The sequence below is a fragment of the Thermobia domestica genome, chromosome 8 (genome assembly GCF_964235325.1).
Source record: "Thermobia domestica chromosome 8, izTheDome1.hap1.1, whole genome shotgun sequence".
NCBI classification, from domain to species: Eukaryota; Metazoa; Arthropoda; class Insecta; order Zygentoma; family Lepismatidae; genus Thermobia; species Thermobia domestica.
The window spans coordinates 197,962,387-197,984,392 of record NC_137461.1 but is presented as its reverse complement, the minus strand read 5'-3'; the positions used below and the strand labels follow the sequence as shown (position 1 = coordinate 197,984,392).

The window sequence follows — 22,006 nt, the reverse complement described above, 5'->3', positions numbered from 1 at the left end:
AAAAAGATGAGGGGATTTACATAAAGTCTACATAACAAAAAATATATAAATAAATTAATTAAAATAATTTGTTTCATTTGTGAAATGTTTCGAATTAGATTCCAGATATTCCAAACAAGAACAAACATTCAAACATTACAATATGGGGATGTTACTACCATCACACACGAAATGTAGGGCTCATTAATCTACTTACTTGGCTATTACATAAAAGTCTTTGAAAGTTTTTGACATCTTACCGGAAGTATTCATTATTAGTTCCAAAGCTCTTCCACTCTCCAAATTTTCGAAATGAGCCTGTCAAAAAACAAATGTTATTATTCTTTAGCAAACAAATTGAAAATATTAGACACTTAAAAGATACTAAAGGTTACTTTACGGGATGTAATAATTATCTAGGGAAAATATATTCTAAGCAACATACAAGAAAATGGAAAACAAAAAGATGACTATGATACTATGAAACTATGATAAAGAACTTGTTACATTGATGTGAACAAATTGTCCGTTTTCACGTCTTGATAGGAAACTCACCTCATCAACATAACACTGGGAGGCAATAAGGTCACACATCTAACGTCACAACCACAGTATACATCCAGGAAACAGGCTGAAGTACCAAAAGAATCAGGAGGCTGTACGTTGTTGAACAGAGTCATATCAAAGTGCACCATAGAGAACAAGCAATCGTGAGAATGTGTCTATGTTTGTGTGTGTGTGTGTGTTTATGAATTTATACTAGTTTATTAGGGCGGCTCGAAAAAATCGAAGTCTCTTAGCTCTTTTCGCGGTAGTGCGAAAAAGTTGTGAACTCACACCATTAAAAACTGTGCAAACTCTTACAGCTCTGAATTGATATCTTCTGTCACCTCAATAGGCACAAAATATCCCAAATCGGGCTAAAAATTCTTAAAATACAAAAATCAATAAATAATAAGAAAGTCAGTTGATCAGTTTGAGTTGTGTTTAAAAGTTACTATTTTTTAACAACACCTGCACGAAATTTTGGAATTATAAGTTAATATCTTCTGCCGCCTAAACGACCCCGAATTTCCGAAATTGAAGGCTAATTTTTATGTAAATTCTCGTTATACTTCTATCATTTTAATGCGAACAGAAACTGTATATTCCACGTTTCAAACATTCAAATTACAAAGGTATTATTGTTTTTGTATGTGGCGCATGGCAACAGAAAGTTTCTTCTGCCTTTCAAACAAGCAAATCAGAAAAGCATTGTTGCTTTTGTACCTGCCGCCTGGTCGGCGCCTTTGTTGTGTATACTAGACTTGCTTGTGCAATAAGAATTGGTTTCTGCAACACTTAGACTGTTCTAACATGTTTAATTGCTAAAGTAGTGTCCTTTTATTATCACTCATCTTTGCACGTGTAACAGTAGCCGTGCATGCTGCATATGCTTTTTGTCGTATTGTTTTCCAAGGAAATTGTGTTATAGTTTTGCGTATCTCATCGTCACTTTTATAAAACAAAATATTAGACAATATTAGAAATAGCAAATTCATCACAAAGTTTTCACGTTGGAATATGTTGGAATATCCCATGTTTGGTGCACCAAAGGATTTTGTACGCATGCTGCCAACGTATGAGGACATTGTAAGATGTTGCGCTCATGAGAGATGGCATATTGGTTTCAAAACTGATGGAAACAAAGAACCTTGTTTTTCAGTTATTGCAGAAAGTGTTGCTTTGAAGGTTGTAAATTTATACTTCGATGCATTAATTCCTTCAGTTCCACATAAGTGTGTTTGTGATATGATACATACACATCATGAAAAATATCGTTCAATTATGAAAAATATAAAACATATTGAAAGAAGTAGGACTACTCGGGAAAATGTCGAGAAGTTTAAAATGGAAGCAAAAAGACTGTTCGACATATCTGCTTGTAAAAGTACGATTTCTCAGAGTGTATCTATCTGAAAGAAAGCAAAGTACCTGTAAACAAACAGGCGTTCCTCACTAACCAAAGAACTGAAAAAAAAATGTTCATTGGAAGTCGTAATGTTCGAGAAACAAAACGCCTCAAGAAACGTTAAATCCGAAACGAAGAGGAGACTATACGTTTGGCAAAACGGACTTCTGCTGCTTCTTATTGAAGCTATTCAGTAGATTATGAAGACGAAACTGAAAAAGAAGACGTGATGGAAATGAAGACGGAGGAAGACCAGAAGGCCACCAAGGACGACGCGTCTTACACATTTGCAAGCAAACTCTTCAGCATTCCTTATTGAGTGAACAAATGTGTTTAAAACTAGATCATACATCTCTTGTCAGTTAAAGATATGGTGTGTAAAATAGAGCCACGGGTGTTATTACATCGAGTGTTATGCAATCGAGAATTAACAAAGAAATAGTATCTAAATCAAATGAAAATCTTTCCATTCTATCGTGCCTTTATTTTGATGGACACCATGACAAAACTTTAACAACTGAACCACTCCGGAGGAAGCAGTTCCAAAAAACAATTTTAGAAGAACATTACAGTATTGTATCGGAACCTGGTTCCACGTACATGGAATATATTACACTTTAAAGTGGATCTAGTCTTGACATTTCCAACAGTACAAACGAATACGTGACAAATGTGTTATTGGATTATTTTAGTAACCTTATTGCTATCAGATGTGACTTCATGGTAGTGAACACAGGAGCATTTAATGGTGTAATTCGGATCCTTGAATTGAAACTTCAGAACCAATCCAGTGGATTATCTGCTTAATACATTTCAATGAGTTGTCATTTGGACACTTATTTCATTTAATAGACAGGAAGCCGTCCGGTACCACGTCTTACAACGGAAATATTGGACGCAATTTGAAAGAATGCGAAAAGCTTCCGCTTGTTCCCTTTATTGATATTGAATGCGATTTTCCAGACATTGATCCTGCTACCCTAACTTCTGATCAGAAATACTATTAGATATTTACATCGCCATTAAATCTGGCATTTGTTCTTCAGATCTAGCTAAACGTGAATCTGGAACGTTGAATTTCTCCCGTTGGCTAACAACTGCCAATCGAATGCTGAGATTGTAGGTATCTACATCAGACCCATCAAATGAGTTGCTGACTTTAGTTGTTCTCATTTAAATAGTCTATGCACGTTCGTGGTTCCCGTATTAATATTCATCAGTCCAAAAAGGACGGTGCTGGATACCTGTGGCATTTTATCAGCTCATCTCGGTACTTGCCTAAGAAGTATCGTGACATTATCGACCCAGGAATTTCTCGCAACGTTTACTTTGCAACTCCAGAAGACTTGCTTTTGGCCATGTTAACTGATGAAAGATGCCATATTAGGATTCTTGCAGTTCAGCGGATTATCAAGGCAATCGAAACTCTCCAAGATGGAAATTGTGTTCGCAGATTCGTTATTCCTGCTGTTAACTTTGAAGCTACAGACTATATAGAACTCATTGACTGGCAAGCTTGTTATCTGACATTGTCTCCTGTTCTCAGAGATATAAAAAGTCATGAACTTCTGAAGATGATAAAGGACGGTGAACCAATGGACGGCTGGGACTTTATTAAATTTCCTTCACACACGCAAGCAGTTGAGAGGATTGCGAAACTAACCAATGAAGCCTGTGGAAAAACAGTTATAGCGCAAAGGAGGGATGAACTCATTAGAGCAATACTAGAATCCAGAAAACGAACGTCAAAATTTGAGTCCAAAAAAGATTACAAACAATAATGCTTTTATAGTCTGTGTGCTTGAAAGATTGAATAAAAGTTCTACTCTCATTAAAATGAAATAAGTGCAACGTGTATTTATTCAAAAATTTGCTTTCAATTTCATTATTTGGTGCCATTGAGGAGGCATAAGGTACTAACCTATAATTGTAAAATATTTTACAGTTGTTGTTGTTTTAAAATAACTTCTACGCAATACTGCAAATCGATCAAGGAAATCTCTGATCACTATTTTATGTATTTTAAATATTTTTAGTTCTACTTTCGAAATTTCCGCCTATTGAGTCGACGGAAAATATCAATTCAGAGCTGTAAGACTTTGCACACTTTTTAGTGATGAGAGTTCACCACTTTTCCTCTCTACCGCAAAAATATCTAAGATAATTCGAATGTTTCCTCTTCCATTAAAATGAAGTAATTGTAGCATGTATTTATTTGAAAATTTGCCTTCAATTTCCGAAATTTGGGGCCGTTGAAGCGGCAGAAGATATTAACTTATACCAAAATTTTGTGCAGGTGTTGTTGTTAAAAAGTAATAACTTTCTACACTACCGCAAACTGATCAACCGATTTTCTGATTATTTATTGCTTTTTTGTATTTTAAGAGTTGTTTTGTCCAATTTGGGGAATTTTGGGCCTATTAAGGTGACAAAAGATATCAATTCAGAGCTGTAAGATTTTGCACAATTTTTAATGGTGGGAGTTCAAACGTTTCCGCACTACCACGAAAAGATATAAGAGACTTTGATTTTTTCCAGCCGCCCTATAGTACATTCTACATAGCAAGCCACTAAAACATTAACAGTGCGTTTAGGACAAGCACAGCACACATTGAAAAAATGTTAGTGATCTTGCAAACAAGTTAGTCATATACCATATCATAGTCGTTCGGTCTCTCCATGCAATTGATAAGGTGGACAGCTGAACTCACGGATGCCACGAGATGACACTGGTGAACAAGAATCGCCGTCTGAAGCTGTGCATTTCTCTGAATGTAACAAAGCTTAGTATATTGGATTGTTACATTTTACGAAAAATAAATCTGCTGCGATTAACATAAATAATAACGACAGCATTTGGATCTTGCTCTAAGTGGAGAACTGTAAACAAAATTCCTAGATACTACTGTTGCTCGTATGTTAATACATAATAGGATTGATTTCTCATATCTTTCTCTGTTGAGACGAAACTTCAACTGCCGATTATTACAGTGATGAAATATATGAAATGTAAATCAACTTTGCCGACAGGTATCGACAAATGTCCAAAACATACGGTGTTCTTATATTGTATGTCAATTCATAGCATGCAAAAGAGCTCAAGGAATTTTGTATACTCTACATGAGTATCATTATGAAACCCTTCCTCATCCACTCTATTTGTCCGATATTTCTCTCACCCATTATCACATCCTTCGACACCTCGAGCACTTCTTGAAAGTGAAGATAATTTTTTACGTATTGTTAAAGTCTTCTTCACTCTAATGACTCCACATTTCTTTTAGGACAGAATATAAACGTTGCATTGGTGGAGCGATGACAAAAGTATGTGGTTGCAGACAGTCACTATTTTGATCAACCAGATATTCTAACTTCCATTTATTTATCTTTTCCTCTGAGAATAATGCACTTGGAGCCCTTACCAACGTAATATCCTCCCAACTATATATACCATAATAGACTCAGTATATCTTCAGGTGCAGTGCATTGTGATTGCTTGCAGGATATCCAAACGATGGTACAGTTCTATTTATGGACATTTTAAAATATTGTGTGTTGCACCTTCGGGAACAATGTTGATGCAATCTTGAAGTTCGTCGATAGACCTATTTTTCTTCTCGTAGACAATAACATCGACATAATTCATAGAAAGAAATCGTATGGAGTTAAATCGGAGGAGCAAACTGATTATGGTACTGAACCAGCTCCATCATTCCAAACTCAGTTATTTTTTTATAGAAAAAACTCAAACATGCTGGAATACGAAGTTGTATCTAACATGTCTTCATATGTAGTTTTTAATAGTTGATTCTGTAAGGAAAAACGCTCAACCATCCTCACTTTCAGTACATAATATCAAATATTTACTTTAGTTATGTAATTCTTTATTTTATGGTCATATAGGGACTTTTAGAATCTCACAATCTGCATCATCGACTGAGTTACTGAGTTCTTGCAATTGCCTAACTCGTCTATCCATTATGGATGATCTGAAACTGTTCGTACCTTTTACAACGCTCCCTGTTTCTTTAAACTTATTCAACCACTCACAGATGCTCATTCATTTATCTCTATGTTACAGTGTTTTTTACTTAGCAGCAGTCCTGAACTAGATTTCAATTCTATAAAGAAGAACACACACACACGCTTTTTCTATCGGAGATGCCAACTTGTTTATTGTTTCAGCTATTGTAGTTAGTTCATCACTCACCAATCTCAAAATAACTCAGTGTTGACAAATTAGGCAATAAATGTCAGTTACTTTTTCAACAGTAGAAAATATGTTTACTGGAGTTCTCATTCATCTGAGAGATGACTGCAATTACAGACAGGTATAATAATAGTATAGATATGAAGGTGCAAATAACATATTTATGTCTTTCAATAGGAAAATATCTCCGTTTCTCAGTCTTCTAAAAAACAAATAATTAAATATGGTAGGTTATAAAATGAGATTTATCATTTTGCTAACCATGACATGAATATTTATAAGATATTTGTTAATGCTTATTTTTTCAAAAACATATTTTCACCAAACTATAAACTTCATAAGGAAAAATATTAAATGTGTCACAATAGATTAAATGTGGAAACAGGTCTATGCTTGAGTTATGAAACTAGACTATAGTTATTTACGTTAATAAGTGATATAAAACATTCAGGTATTGTTCTTTCACTGTTCATAGGCATATTTTATAAACGTAATTATAATGCTCTAGTAATGAACTTTCTGGTAAGATCTGTTCTTTATTTTATTTTATTTTTTACATGTTCAATTTATATATTTTTTTTTATAAAATAAAAGTCCACCAAAATCTTACAGTATTCGAAAGTTTTAAAATACGTAATTGTGAAAAAGACGATAGACTTCTAGAGATAGCCAAGCAGTACAATATTTGAATCATTTGGCCAAAGAGCACAACCTCCAAACACAAAAATTAGAGAACCAGTAATATCAAGTAACACGTAAATAATAAGTAAAATGTGATTCAAACACAAAGGATGCAACACACTTGTGAGAAATAGATAATAGCCTCTAACATTAAAGTAACATAATTGCAAATAAATGTATTCAAAAATTAATTACATTAATTAAATGTAATAATAATGTTGTCTTATTCTATAGATTTATCACTGGAAGAGTTTACTGTACACGTAACGTAAATTCTCAATATTCAAATATTTAAAATACATACTCGTAATTTTCTAATATGAAGTTCAGCATCCAGGTTATCAATTTGAATCGTCCAATTTGTCTCTCTCCAAACGACACTTGCGTTCAAAGTAATTACGGCATCATCTACTTCCACACTAGAATTAATCATAATAACAAAAAGATGTTAAGATTGCAATGTTGCATCAAAAGAAAAGAAATAACAGACCGCCTGAAAAGTATTGAGTCTTTGTGCTCAAGACGTTGTCATTGTCACACATTTCAGAATGTACAAACCGCAATGAGTTAGGTTTAACGCCATTTGACAGTTGGCAATCGAAGCTAGTAGATATATAAAAAGTAGTGTAACTCTTATAATCGGATCTAATGTATTGCTCTGTAAAGAAGAGTAAACTTCCCACAAAACTGCTCTCCATTTTATAATTTTATTGCATTGAAGGCTCAAATGCTTCACAGACCTGTGAAGAAATTTGTGTTGTTTATGGGCAGGACAATACATCAAAAAACAAGCAGAAACATGATTAAGTTGCTTTTTTCTAGCAATTTCGATGTCTAAGATACTTTCTCCAGTGGGCGACCAATCATAGTAAAAATGGATAATATTCTAGCAAAGATTGAGCAAGAGCCGCCGTATACCATGCTAGCCACACCAGATCGCATAAATCTTCAACGACCAGTCAGAAATTGAAATAATTTGGCTGGTAGGTTTTAATACTCCCACCTTATAGTCTGGACCTAGCAAAAACATACTATCATTTTTTTCTGTTTGCGTAGCACTCTAGCAATGGTATTAAATTTCAGAAGAGTTTTGTGAAAAAGCACGTGTTACTGTTTTTCAAACCAGGAACGGTAGAAGTTATATAGTGATATGATTTTAGAGATACCGGAAGAATGGCAAAAGGTTATTGAACAAAATGCTCTATATGTGATTTCATAATGTTACTTTAAAAACCAATAAGTGTCGTGTGAATTTTTATATCCAATGGCTCAGTACTTTTCAGAAAACCAGATATTTAATTATAGCCAATTGAACTTATATACAATCCGTGTAACGTGTTGTCCTATCACCACGGCATGGCGCGTCCTCAGGTTGCGGATCGAGGATAAGGCCTCTAGATATAGAGGTTAGCTGCGAATATACTGAATAAGCAGTTGCGGACAGACGATAAGGAGTGGTCCTCCAGATTGGGGGTTTGGGTAAGGCTAACAACCTCATCCTGTAAAAAAAAAGACACTGGTTCAGAAACATTCACGAAAGCTTCAGAGAAGGACGGATAACTTGACATGACCTCAGCAGAAAAAAAAAGACACGAGATTTGGAACATAGAATATTATAAGTCTTCATGGCGCAGGCGTGTTAAAATCCATAACGAGTGAGTTAGATAGATACAGGATGTACCTAGTAGGAGTTCAGGAAATTAGGTGGGTAGGAAATGGATCTGTGAATTCCGGAAATTTTACGTTCTTTTAAGGGGAAGGAAATAAAAATCACTAATTATGAACAGGGCTTTTCATTCACAAACGAATATTACCAACAATTAGGCGGGTTTAATTTGTTACTGACAGACTTTCTTTTATTACTCTTAAGGGACGGTGGTGTGATATTATTGTTTTAAATGTACATGCCCCAAAAAAGATAAGTATGACGATATAAAAGACAGTTTTTACGAAGAAGTGGAACGGATATTTGACCAACTAACACGATACCATATGAAAATTCTATTAGGGGATTTCAATGCGAAGATAGGACGAGAGGATATTTTCAAATTAATTATAGGGAACGAAAGTCTGCATAAGGAAAGTAATGACAACGCTGTTAGACTCGTGAACTTTGCAACATCCACAAACCTAATTGCGAAGACCAAAAATGTCACACATTGCGACGTTCATAAATACACTTGGACCTCACCAGGCGGAAAAATACATAAATTGATCACGTTTTAGTATGTAGAAGAATGCAATCTAGCATAATTGATGTACGGTCGTTTAGAGGAGCTGATTGTGACACTGATCACTATCTGGTAGCAGCGATAATAAGAGAGTTATCATCGTTGAATAAAGGAAATATTCAATGTCCGAAAAAGGAGAGATTTAATTCAAAGAAATTACATGAGAGCCAGGTAAGAGAGGAATACCAGATTGAAGTTTCGAATAGATTCTCGGCTTTAGAAGATTCGGAGTGCACTAGTGTTGCGGATACTTAAATTGAAATTAGAGATAGCATTAAAATTTCAGCAGAAGAAAAATTAGGACACGTGGAAATACGTGGGAACAAACCATGGTTGATCAGGAATACATTAAACTAGCAGAGAAGAGAAAAAGAGGTTAAATTACGTTGACTACAAAATCCGAATGAAATAACTACACAAAATTTCGTAGACATCAGGCGGGAAACTTCCAAAACTTTTAGAACAAAGAAACACGATTTTTTTGAAAATTAAAATTAAGGAACTTGAAGATAATGAAAAATAAAAAGATTCGGGACATGTATAAGGGGATCAACGAATTTAAGAAAAGCTATCAACCTTGTGCTTATATATTAAAGAAAACTGACGGAGCAGTTCTTAGTGATACGGATACATCTTAAATAGATGGAAAGATTTCTTTGGCGATTTGCTTAACACGTAGCCAAAAACTGATGTGAGTGGAGAGAAGGAGATACACATAGCAGAGCCGTATATTCCTGATCCCAACCGAATAGAAGTAGAATCTGTTATAAAGAAATTAAAGAAACACAAATCTCCGGGTGTAGACGAAATTCCGGCTGAGTTAATTCTAGGTGGGGAGCAAAATTGTGAACAAGATACACAAATTCATTCTCCTTATCTGGAACAAGGAAGAATTGCCACAAGAGTGGAAAGAATCAATCATTGTTCCAATCCACAAGATAGGCAACAAAACTGACTGTAACAATTATCGAGGCATTTCTCTTCTGTCAACATCCTATAAAATTCTTTCAAATATTCTATTAGCGAGATTGACCCCATACGCAGATGAAATCATTGGAGATTATCAGTGCGGATTTAGACGAAATCGATCAACTATCGACCAAATATTCACCAATACTAGAAAAGAAGTGGGAATACAATACCCCGGTACATAAACTATTTATTGATTTTAGAAAGGTTTATGACTCGGTTAGGAAGGAAACATTATACAACTTTCTTACAGAACTTGGAATACCGAGAAAGCTAATTAGATTAATTAAGTTATGTTTAAATGAATCAAAAAGCAAGGTTCGGGTAGGAGAATTTTTGTGCACGAGCTTTCACGTCGCTAATGGCCTGAAACAAGGAGATGCGTTGTCGCCATTATTATTTAACATTTTTCTGGAATACGGCATAAGGAAAATCAAAAATATCAACCAGGGAATAGAGTTGAGCGGTATTCACCTGGTTATGGTATATGCTGCTGATGTAAATTTAATAGGGGATGATAGGAGAGCAATAGAAAGAAATGCAGAGATCTTATTAAACGCTTACAGGGACATGGGTTTAGATATAAATGCAGAGAAAACTAAATATATAGATGTGCGTCGGGACCGTAATAAGGCAAATTATGGATCCGTTAAAATATTAAATAATACTTTTGATAAAGTGGATACTTCCAAATATCTAGGATCAATATTAACAGACGCAAATCATATTTACGAAGAAACTAAATGTCGACTAAAAGCAGGGAATGCGTGTTATTATTCAGTTCAAACTATCTTGTCGTCGGGAATTCTGTCTAGGAATCTGAAGCTTAAAATATACAAAACGATAATCATGTCTGTTGTTCAGTATGGTTGCAAAACATGGACGCTTACTCTGAGGGAGGAACATAGACTAAACGTATTTGAGAACAAGATCAGGAACAAACTGCATACCCTTTGCAAACTTCACTATACACTTAGGCATTCTACCTCCTACCAAAATACTATCTTCATTATGTAGATCCTTCTTCACGATATCAAGAAAGATCTCTGTACGAGGGTTGCTATATATATTTCTGGCCTAGGCAACACTAAGTGTTGCCAGGTGCAATCTGACATTTCCATTGGAAAGTTTGACATTTTGTAGCATAAATGTACTCAGAACTTTTTGACTTACGACAATTTTTTTTTCTTTTACAGGTACTTGAAGAAATCAACTTGGCAAAAAAATGGAATTAACTCGTGAACATTTTCGTGCGATCATTTTTCACAACTTTCGACGTGGATTATCACGACAAGAGTGCATCGATGAACTTAAATCTTTGTATGGCGACGAAGCACCATCCTATAGCACTGTGAAAAACTGGTACAACGAATTCAATCGTGGCCGACGCTCGCTCAAAGACGAATTCCGTGAAGGTCGTCCAAAAACAGCCGTTGTGCCAGAAAACATCGATGCCGTACGTGAACTGATAATGCAAGACCGTCATGTGACTTACCGTGAGATAGAGGCATGCCTAGGCATTTCTTCCACCAGCATACATTCGATATTGCATGAACACCTGGCCGTAAAAAAGGTTTGTTCTCGTTGGATCCCGCACAATTTGACAATCGCTCAAAAGAAAGCTCGTGTGGATTGGTGTAAAGAAATGCTGAAAAAATACGATCGCGGTGCTTCAAAAGACGTTTATAAGATCGTCACAGGTGACGAATCATGGATCTATGCGTATGAGCCCGAAACAAAACAGCAATCGACCGTGTGGGTCTTCCAAGACGAGCCAAATCCAACGAAAGTTGTTCGTGGAAGAAGCACTTCGAAGCAAATGGTCGCCTGTTTCTTCGGCATAACTGGTCATGTGGCGACTGTTCCGCTTGAGCAACGTAGGACGGTCAATTCTGAGTGGTACACCACCATTTGTTTGCCTGAAGTCTTCGGAGAAATTCGAAAAATGAACAAGAGAAGACGAATCATTGTGCACCATGACAATGCGAGCTCTCACACATCGGCTCAAACCAGCGCATTTTTGACCGGCCAAAACGTCGAAGTGATGGGTCATCCGCCGTACAGCCCTGACTTGGCACCCAATGACTTCTTTTTATTCCCACACATCAAGAAAAAAATGCGTGGTCAACGATTTTCGTCGCCAGAAAATGCTGTTGAAGCATTCAAAAACCATGTTTTGGAGGTGTCTCAATCGGAGTGGAAAAAGTGCTTCGAAAATTGGTTTGAGCGCATGCAAAAGTGTATAAATCTTGATGGAGAATATTTTGAAAAACAATAAAACCATTTTCGTTGATAAATATTCGTATTTTCATTATTAGGCCAGAAATATATATAGCAGCCCTCGTAGAATTCAATCGCACTCTTTTTTTCATTTCTCCTCATATTTATATACTTACTCGTTGGTTCATATATAATTTTGATATAAGTTTTCGATCCTTCTATTCCAACCCAATCTTCTCTAGAACTCGAATTTACGACTTGCTATTCACCCGACCAATTTCTTTTCTAGATCAGGAAATACTGTATATCTCCTCCCCTTTTTCTACTTATAATCCTACACCTGATTAGTCATAATAAGTTAATAGCATCTTTTGTCCTTTTCCTGTTCTAAAACCGAACTGTTTCTTCTTTATACGTTCTTGCATCCAAACTTTTGGACTGTATAGGAAGCACCATTTGAGTTGTGTATGATATGAGGGTAATATTTCTATACTTCTCACATCTCTCTGAGTTCGACTTTTTATCATTTTCCGGAAAAATTTTATCTATTCTCATGTCTCATATATTTTATTACAGAGTAGGATTATTTTTTTCTTAAATTTGTTCACCTATACTGTAAATAAACTCGGGTGTCACAAATTAATGTATACAATATTCTACTATCTAAAGCAGACGAGTATACAAACTTTGTGATGCTGTATGTCTTATAATATGTAAATGATTTTCAACAATAGATATGAGTATTATCTTTAACAGAATTTTCGACTCTATTTGATGTGACTGATTTAGTCTATTGTGCATTCTCTGATATATATATATATATATATATATATATATATATATATATATATATATGACAGTAAGGATCTGTGGCAGAATATCCACCTCAATTATTAGATTTAAAAACCAGTAGACCTTTTTCCTTGGAAAACTGTAAAGAACGCACTATACATCTAAAAGCTAAAAACCCTAGAATTTCTGATAGAGTAAATTATATAGGTCTATGATGATATACCATTAGAAACAATGCAACCTTTGTATCGCCCTGTTCTGCGTTGTTGTTAACAATGATACGTCGGAAAGTAGCCATTTTAAATTCTTACTTCCTTAGGGTATGCACCAGCACCACCAAATTATATACATGTCCACTTTAATTAGTAAGATATTTTGTTATAATAGCATTACGTATATTATTTTGAAATTCCCTGTATTGTATTATTCGATAATGGTTACTGATATATAATTAGTCGTACAATAAAGAATGGAATCTAAGAAATAAATAAATAAATAAATAAACTAATAATAATAATAATAATAATAATAATAATAATAATAATAGTAATAATAATAATAATAATAAAGAAATTTATGAAAGCTTACTAAAATGATCCATTTCCTGATACATTTAATTGCGTAACACGTCCAGAGGCATTATACATTCCAATAGTTTCCAATTGCAAAAAGTCCAGCTCCGTTGTTAACTGTAGTTTAGGTAATGATAAGTCAACATTGCCAACATTGTATTTTGATATGTTGCTTACTGTCAAATTTTCTGCATCTCCGACTAATCTGGAATTTAAATATAAAAGATGTTATACATTAAATAAACGGAACTTTAAAAGTGACAATTCATTTTTACTAATGTTTTAACATTTCACCAAATGCAATGCCAATTTAGATAAGAACGGATGGGTATATGCATTCTTAAAGCTTTACATTAATCTATACATTTAAGTCAATGTTTTGTTTTTGTTATACATTAATGTATAAAGCAGAAATAACGAAGTTTACCAAGAACCTGAAGGAGGATGTATCTCTCAATTGTCTTTATGATTAATTGTATTTCTTTAACTATAAATACACTCATTACGCTTTTGAATTTATATGTAGAACGTGTGTGTTACAGTAGAGAGAAAACACCAATATACATCTGTTTTCTGCAAACTGCTTGTTTTACACTACAATAAGGAATATGGAAAACATATAAATCACTAACTAGAAGTATTTTGCAAGGAATGAATTATTAAAGCACACACACACACACACATACACACACACACACACACACATATATATATATATATATATATATATATTTACATCAGCTAATGCTTGTGGCAACAAATACTATTCGAAGCTTTCTTGCACCCACTGGAAAACGTGAAGTATATTAATATTTATTTTCATATATTGTTATTGTAGACTGTTCCCATAATGCCCACCGACTTCGATTTTACAAAATTTGAGAAATAAATTTCACTTTTTATTTAGTGGTCAATTTGAAGGCATTTTGTTATACTACCATTAAGAAACCCATATACATCATATTACGAATCAATCATTATGGAACAATCTCATGTGTGACACGCAGCAGTGGTACCAATCTTTGAAAGTTTCATTTACAACTTTTTTTCTTTTTTCTTTTTTAACTGATTTTGTGAGTAATGGTGCATTCAGTATAAAGGTACAACAAGATATTCTCTCTCTCTCTTTCTCTCTCCCTGTGTGTGTGTGTGTGTGTGTGTGTGTTTGTTTGTTTGTTTCTAGTTCCGGCGTAAGCGTGTGGATACTACCAGGTATACTTTCGTGTGTACAAATGCTAGTGTGTGTGTGTGGCGCGGGTATATGAACTATTAATTGGGATCGCGTAGTGGAACTTATCAATATTAGTACGTACATACAAACGGCTGTTACTTCACACGATAACTTTGGACGAATGCGAATTTTTAAATTCTGCTTTTTGCAATAAATAAGTAGAGTGATTCCTCTCGAGGGAGTTCCCCTAAATGGTAGCCCCTACCATGTCCAATTGAATCACAAATTGCCGCAATCGTTTGTACATTGTTTGTACAGAAATGTACAGGCCAAACTTTCGTTTGTACACTATTAGGGGCGCCGCCAGAACGAAAACAAATTGGGGCTGTTTAACTGGTAGCCCCCCCACCAACATGTTCTATTCAATCACTAATTATCGCAATCGTTTGTACTTCGTTTGTGCAGAAATGTGCAGGCGAAATTTTCGTTTGTACACAATTAGGGGCGCCGCCAGAACAGAAAAAAATGGGGGCTGTCTAAGTGGTAGCCCCCCACCATGTCCAATTGAATCACAAATTGTCGCAATTGTTTGTACTTCGTTTGTACAGAAATGTGCAGGCGAAATGTATGTTCGCACGCAATTAGGGGCGCCGCCAGAACGAAAAAAATTGGGGGCTGTCTAAGTGGTAGCCCCCGACCATGTCCTATTCAATCACAAATTGTCGCAATCGTTTGTACTTCGTTTGTACAGAAATGTGCACCTGAAATTTTCGTTTGTACATAATTAAGGGCGCCGCCAGAACAGAAAAAATGGGGGCTGTCTAAGTGGTAGCCCCCACCATGTCCAATTCAATCACAAGTTATCGCATTCGTTTGTGCATCGTTTGTACAGAAATGTGCAGGCGAAATGTTTGTTTGAACAAACTTAGGGGCGCCGCCAGAACGAAAACAAAATGGGGAACTGTCTGAGTGGTAGCTCCCCCCACGATGTCCAATTGAATCACAAAGTATCGCAATCGTTTGTACATTGTTTGTACAGAAATGTGCAGGCCAAATTTTCGTTTGTACACTATTAGGGGCGGCGCCAGAACGAAAACAAAGTGGGGCTGTCTCAATGGTAGCCCCCCACCAACATGTTCTATTCAATCACAAATTATAGCAATCGTTTGTACTTCGTTTGTACAGAAACGTGAAGCAAAATTTTTTTTGTACATAATTAGGGGCGCCGCCAGAACAGAAAAAATTGGGAGCTGTCTAAGTGGTAACCCCCCCTCCCACCATGTCCAATTGAATCACAAATTGTCGCAATTGTTTTTACTTCATTTGTACAGAAATGTGCAGGCGAAATGTATGTTCGCACGCAATTAGGGGCGCCTCCAGAACAAAAAAATTGGGGGCTGTCTAAGTGGTAGTCCCCGACCATCTCCTATTCAATCACAAATTGTCGCAATCGTTTGTACTTCGTTTGTACAGAAATGTGCACCCGAAATTTTCGTTTGTACATAATTAAGGGCGCCGCCAGAACAGAAAAAAATGGGGGCTGTCTAAGTGGTAGCCCCCCACCATGTCCAATTCAATCACAAGTTGTCGCATTCGTTTGTGCATCGTTTGTACAGAAATGTGCAGGCGAAATGTTTGTTTGAACAAACTTAATGGCGCCGCCAGGGCGAAAACAAAGTGAGGGGCTGTCTAAGTGGTAGCCCACCCCATCATGTCCAATTGAATCACAAATTGTCACAATCGTTTGTACTTCATTTGTACAGAAATGTGCAGGCAAAATGTATGTTCGTACACAATTAGGGGCGCCGCTAGAACGAAAACAAAGTGGGGGACTCTCTAACTGGTAGCCCCCCACCAACATGTTCTATTCAATCACTAATTATCGCAATCGTTTCTACTTCGTGTGTACAGAAATGTGCAGGCAAAAGTTTCGTTTGTACACAATTAGGGGTGCCGCCAGAAGAGAAGAAAGGGGGCTGTCTAAGTGGTAGCCCCCCCCACCATGTCCAATTCAATCACAAATTATCGCAATCGTTTGTACTTCGTTTGTACAGAAACGGGCAGGCGAAATGTTTGTTTGTTCACAATCAGGGGCGCCGCCAGAACGAAAACAAAGTGGGGCTGTCTAAGTGGTAGCCCCCGACCATGTCCAATTCAATCACAAATTGTCGCAATCGTTTGTACGTCGTTTTTACAGAAATGTTCAGGCAAAATTTTCGTTTGTACACAATTAGGGGCGCCGCCAGAACGAAAACAAACTGGGGGCTCTCTAAGTGGTAGCTTCCCACCAACATGTCCAATTGAATCACAAATTTTCGTAATCGTTTGTACATCGTTTGTACAGAAATATGCATGCGTAATTTTTGTTTGTACACAATTAATGGCATCCATCCTAACGATGATGGAATTAAATGTTTTTTTGTTTTTTTTATATTTATATTTATACTTACAATCATTATTGCTGAGTTAGTTTATCACTCCTCGGCTCTTATTATTAAACTTATTCATTATTTCTTACGTGAACTGAATCCTTATGAGAAAAATTTATTTTTTTCTTTCTATCTTGCGCAGAAACCGTTATTCTCATCTCGTACAGGAAATTGATAAGTGGAAGATATAACAAATTCACAAAGTAGACTGTTAAAGGGAAAATTATAACACAGTATTTTGTTTTATTTGATCATCTTCATTAAATTCATTTTGCAGAAACTATAGAATGCATGGTGAAGTATTTTGGTGCATTCAAAATTCTGATTTACGAGTAGAGTTGCTAACTGGCCGGTATTTGCTGTGATTTTGATTAAGGCCGTGACCGGTACAAACTTCTTATTAGACCCCTTCTGACCGGTATTTTGGAATCTGCAATCCAGAATATAACATTGAACATCGAAATTTTTCAACAGTGCCTTTACAAACACAAATTTTCGTTGTATTATACATTATCGATATTTTTTTAATGTATGGCAGTTTTTTTATTTATTTAATATAACAAATTTGATAACACTTATATTTTATTGTAAAAGAATTTTATTCATTTATTGAGAATAGAAAATGACTTTTTAAAGCAATTTCCTTTGTTTGAAGTGAAGAGTAAATTTCATTTTATGAATCAACTATTGTTACATAAAGATTAATATCCAGTATTATTCATCTGTTTCGATAATTTTAAACAAGTGGCAATTGCTGGTAAATACAATAACGATCAATACAGTCTTCAGTTTCTCATTTGTACAGAGAATTTTGAGGGTGTGCCGGTAATTTTGTTTTCCTGAGTTGGCAACCTATTTACGAGGTTTTGTTTCAACTCTGCTACGTAGTGGCTCCGTACTGACACTCCGCATGCAAATAAGTATGTAAGGCTATCATACGCCCCGGTTTCTTAAAATTTGTCCCGGTGTGCAGAAATTTTCCTTCTTGTCCTGTTTTTTTCTTTATTATTATTGTTAATTACATATCAAAATTTCTGAAAATATAATAAAATCGACTTATTCCTTTTGCTTTTAATTCCGACAATACTATAGGAACAATTTCATTCTAATCTTTATTATTATTCCCCGGATATAACATGCAATGTTTAAATCCTCTAAGAATGTATACCCCGAGGTGGCAACAAATTCTTGTGACGTTGCAGACCAGCCCCGAAAACACATTTTTTTTTCTGCTTCAGAAAAACAATTATGCAAATTGCTTTCTTTTAGTTCGCATTTTAGGTTAACAAAAATAAATCAGCCTATTGAAATTTTGAAACAACTTCATAAATCTGGATATTTTTCTTTATAGACATGTAGAGCATATAAAGGTGGTATGCGTAATAATATTGAAAATATAATTTTTGCCTAAATATTGTATGTTCACTGATTGCGTTTATATTGTATAACAGCTTCTAGCTTCTATAATAATGTTTAGCACTGTTGATTAAGTATGGACAGTGGCGTATTTACGATTTTGTTTCGGGAGGAGCTTTGCTAACTTCCGGGGGTGCTTTGCCTGAAAATATGAAAATTCTGCAAGATATTTCATATACTTTACTATAGTAAGTAAGATTTCGGTGGGGGGCTTGAGCCCGGAAGCCCTCCCCCTAAATACGCCACTGAGTATGGACTATATTAATACATTATTTTAAGTTGTATAACTAGTGCGATACTGTAGTAAAATTCGAAAGATAAAATTAATACAAAATGCAATATTTACTACTAATTTGTAAGACGTCCCGTTTTTTCTTTTTTCAAAAAGTATGGTAGCCTTAAAGTATGCTAAACCATACAAAATAAATTGTACTGTAAATAGTACCCCTCTGATAGTGCTCTCAAACGGGTCGGGTTGTCGGGTCGGGTCAGTCGGGTTAGCTCGTGTCGGGTCACTCGGGTCGGGTCGTCACATTCTTCACTTATTTTCTATACGGAATACTATAAAGAGCTTTGTTGTAGAATTCAATTCGAAGTAGGTGTATGAATGATAAATGTGACTAATTGAAGGTGAAATAGTAATAAAATTTTAATTTTACCCTATATTAACTAATTGGTATTGTAATTAATATTACTACTGACTTTTTTCCTTTCTGCGTTTCTATGTCAAGTTAAATGTCACGTTAAGTGAAATTGAAAGGAAATATCTAGTTAACGTCCCACGTTATGCACCAACGCTATGAGAGACAGTGATGATGAGAAATAATTGAAGTGGTTGAATGAAGAAAGTGGGAGGAAATGGGAGAACACCGAGAAAACCCATGCACATGGAGTTTGTTCACCAGAAAACTTACTTGGTACGAGCTGGAATCAATACCCATGGACCTTCGGGTCAAACATCTGCCTTTGGGCAGGACACATTATTATTATTATTATTATTATTATTATTATTATTATTATTATTATTATTATTATTATTATTATTATTATTATTATTATTATTATTATTATAACTTTAAGAGTGCCCAAGAAAGTTCCGCCGCCTTTTCACCAACACCTTCGAACATTGGTATGTAACCTAAGACGTACCTGGAATATCAAAAATCGTCTCCATCAGCCTCGACGACCTTCTGAAAACGTTCTGGAAGGCCATGGATTCCATCGCAGTCGAACTTGGTGGGAAGTGAAGTGAAGAAGGTATCAAGTGCATATTGAACCTCTACTAGCGATTTGAATTGGCGTTCTCTAATGTGATTGCCCAAGGAATGGAACAGGTGATAATCGGACGGTACAATGTCCGTGGAGTATGACGGATCCAATAGTGTTTTCCATCCAAGGCGTAGAATGATGTACTGGGTCATTTTAGCCACGTGGGGCTTAGCGTTGCCTTGTAACAAGAGGACCCCTTTGCGATTCAGAACTGCTGGATCCAGACAGTACACAGTGACAGTACACAGTTGCATTGATGATCTGACCAGCTGGTAGCAGTTCCCGATGGACGATGCCTCGAGCAGTCCACAAAATGCACAGGAGAACCTTATTCTGGCGTAGTGCTGGCTTGGGCTATTTTTGAACCGGTTCATGGGATGCTAACCAACAATGACGGCGCCGTGGAGTTTCGTACAGGACCCACTTCCCATCACATGTCAACACCCTGTCCAGAAAGTGCTCCTTCCTCAGACGAGACACCAAAGAAACACAGGTGTCTGCTCGCGTTGCTTTCTGGCTCCAAGTCAAATCATGTAGGACCTATAAACCCAACTTGCAGTGCTTCCCAAGTTGATGGTGGTGGTGCCGAATGGTTTCTCCACTTACACTGAAATGTAGTACCAGTTTCTCACATGTCTGTCTTCGCCTCAATTGCTGCCTGAAGATCTTTATTTTGAACATCTGTTTGTCTTCCGGCACGTGGTGCGTCTTCGAGTGTTTCGTCACCGTCCTTAAACCGTCATACCACTGCACTCTCCGCGTAGTCACGACACCCTCACCAAAGGTCTGTCATATCTTCCGCCCCGCGGAGCAGCAATTTGAACTCGTACAGCAAACAAGCCCTTATGACGCTCTGTGAAGGCCCTATGTTCACTCAGTCCTTACGCACGTTCACGGTGTATCTGAACAGCCACAACCAAGTAGTATGTTGGATATACTTACTAGTGTTGCTCACGAGACCTGGTTTGGGGCATTCTCGTTTCGAAAATGTGTCGTGAAGGTAGTCTCGTCTGAAAAAGTGCATATGTTTCTATTGAAAGAGCTCTGTCTCATCTCGTACCCTTTCATGAAAATTCTGTCTCGTCTCGTCTCGTCCAACAACTGACCTTCACCTTATATCCATTCGCATTCAACTCACGGTGTGAAGGCAAATTGAACACAGACCTCCACAAAGAGACAGAACTTTCTTGGTCACCTTCAAATATTATTATTATTATTATTATTATTATTATTATTATTATTATTATTATTATTATTATTATTATTATTATTATTGCTGGGGTAGTGATTTGACTTTCTCCGCAATAATTGCTAATTTTATATAACGTTACAAATATCTTCTAGATAAATTAATCAAGAAAAAATAAAAGGTAATTCCCTACAGAATGATATTTCAGTGCAATTAGTTCCTTATGATTCTATCAGACAGCAACGTTGTTTTTAAATAGAAAAATCGGAATGTTAACGTGATGAAATTGTTGTTTGTTACACAGCAAAAAATATTAAAAGAAGTTCTATATACATTCCTTACTAGAAAATAATGTTGTCTTCAGAACTTTTATTCTTTTAGCCTTCAGAACTTGTCTTCAGAACTCAGTCAAATTTTATTTTGACTTTCGAACTTGATTGCCTAAATTTTAACCTTGGAAATTTGGATGTGGAGTAAAATAAAGAAGGTTAGCAGGGTAGAGAGGAAAACGAATTAGGAAATGCTGAAAAAATGCAAGAGACGAGAGCAATATTAGACGATATAAGGAAGCGAAAAATGGACGGATCACAAGTTTTGATCTTGCTAAGGGATTGCATTCTGAGGGATGCAGTAAAGGGGGTGATATCAGGAGAGCGAGAGTGTGTAAGAAGGTTGGAATTGATAGATTGTAATAAGGAGGGTGGTACTTTATGTTGGGTTGCGAGGCAGATATTAGCGGGAATTCGCAAAAATGGAAGCTTCTTACCTAGTTCACGGAAACTGGCCTGTTTATTAATGGGAGAACACTGAGGAGGAGGAGGAGGATAATTATACTACAAGTAAAAAAAGCCGAAACAATGGTTTATGCATAAGAATTGGTCAGCATTTTTTTTCTGGTGGCAGTTTTGTAAAGTTCTAGCTCTCTCA

The 22,006-nt window shown here is 36.0% G+C and overlaps 1 protein-coding gene across 1 annotated transcript in view; it reads right to left on the bottom strand.

Annotated features, from left to right (window-relative positions):
* LOC145692421 (uncharacterized) overlaps positions 1-22,006 on the bottom strand; it is an 83,637-nt gene that overhangs the window by 33,640 nt on the left and 27,991 nt on the right. Inside the window, exons 5-7 of the mRNA XM_081767728.1 lie at positions 13,622-13,810; positions 7,126-7,240; positions 240-297 (exon numbers count right to left, since the gene is read on the bottom strand). Of these exons, the coding sequence (XP_081623854.1) occupies positions 240-297; positions 7,126-7,240; positions 13,622-13,810 (362 nt within the window). The remainder of the gene's footprint in view (positions 1-239; positions 298-7,125; positions 7,241-13,621; positions 13,811-22,006) is intronic.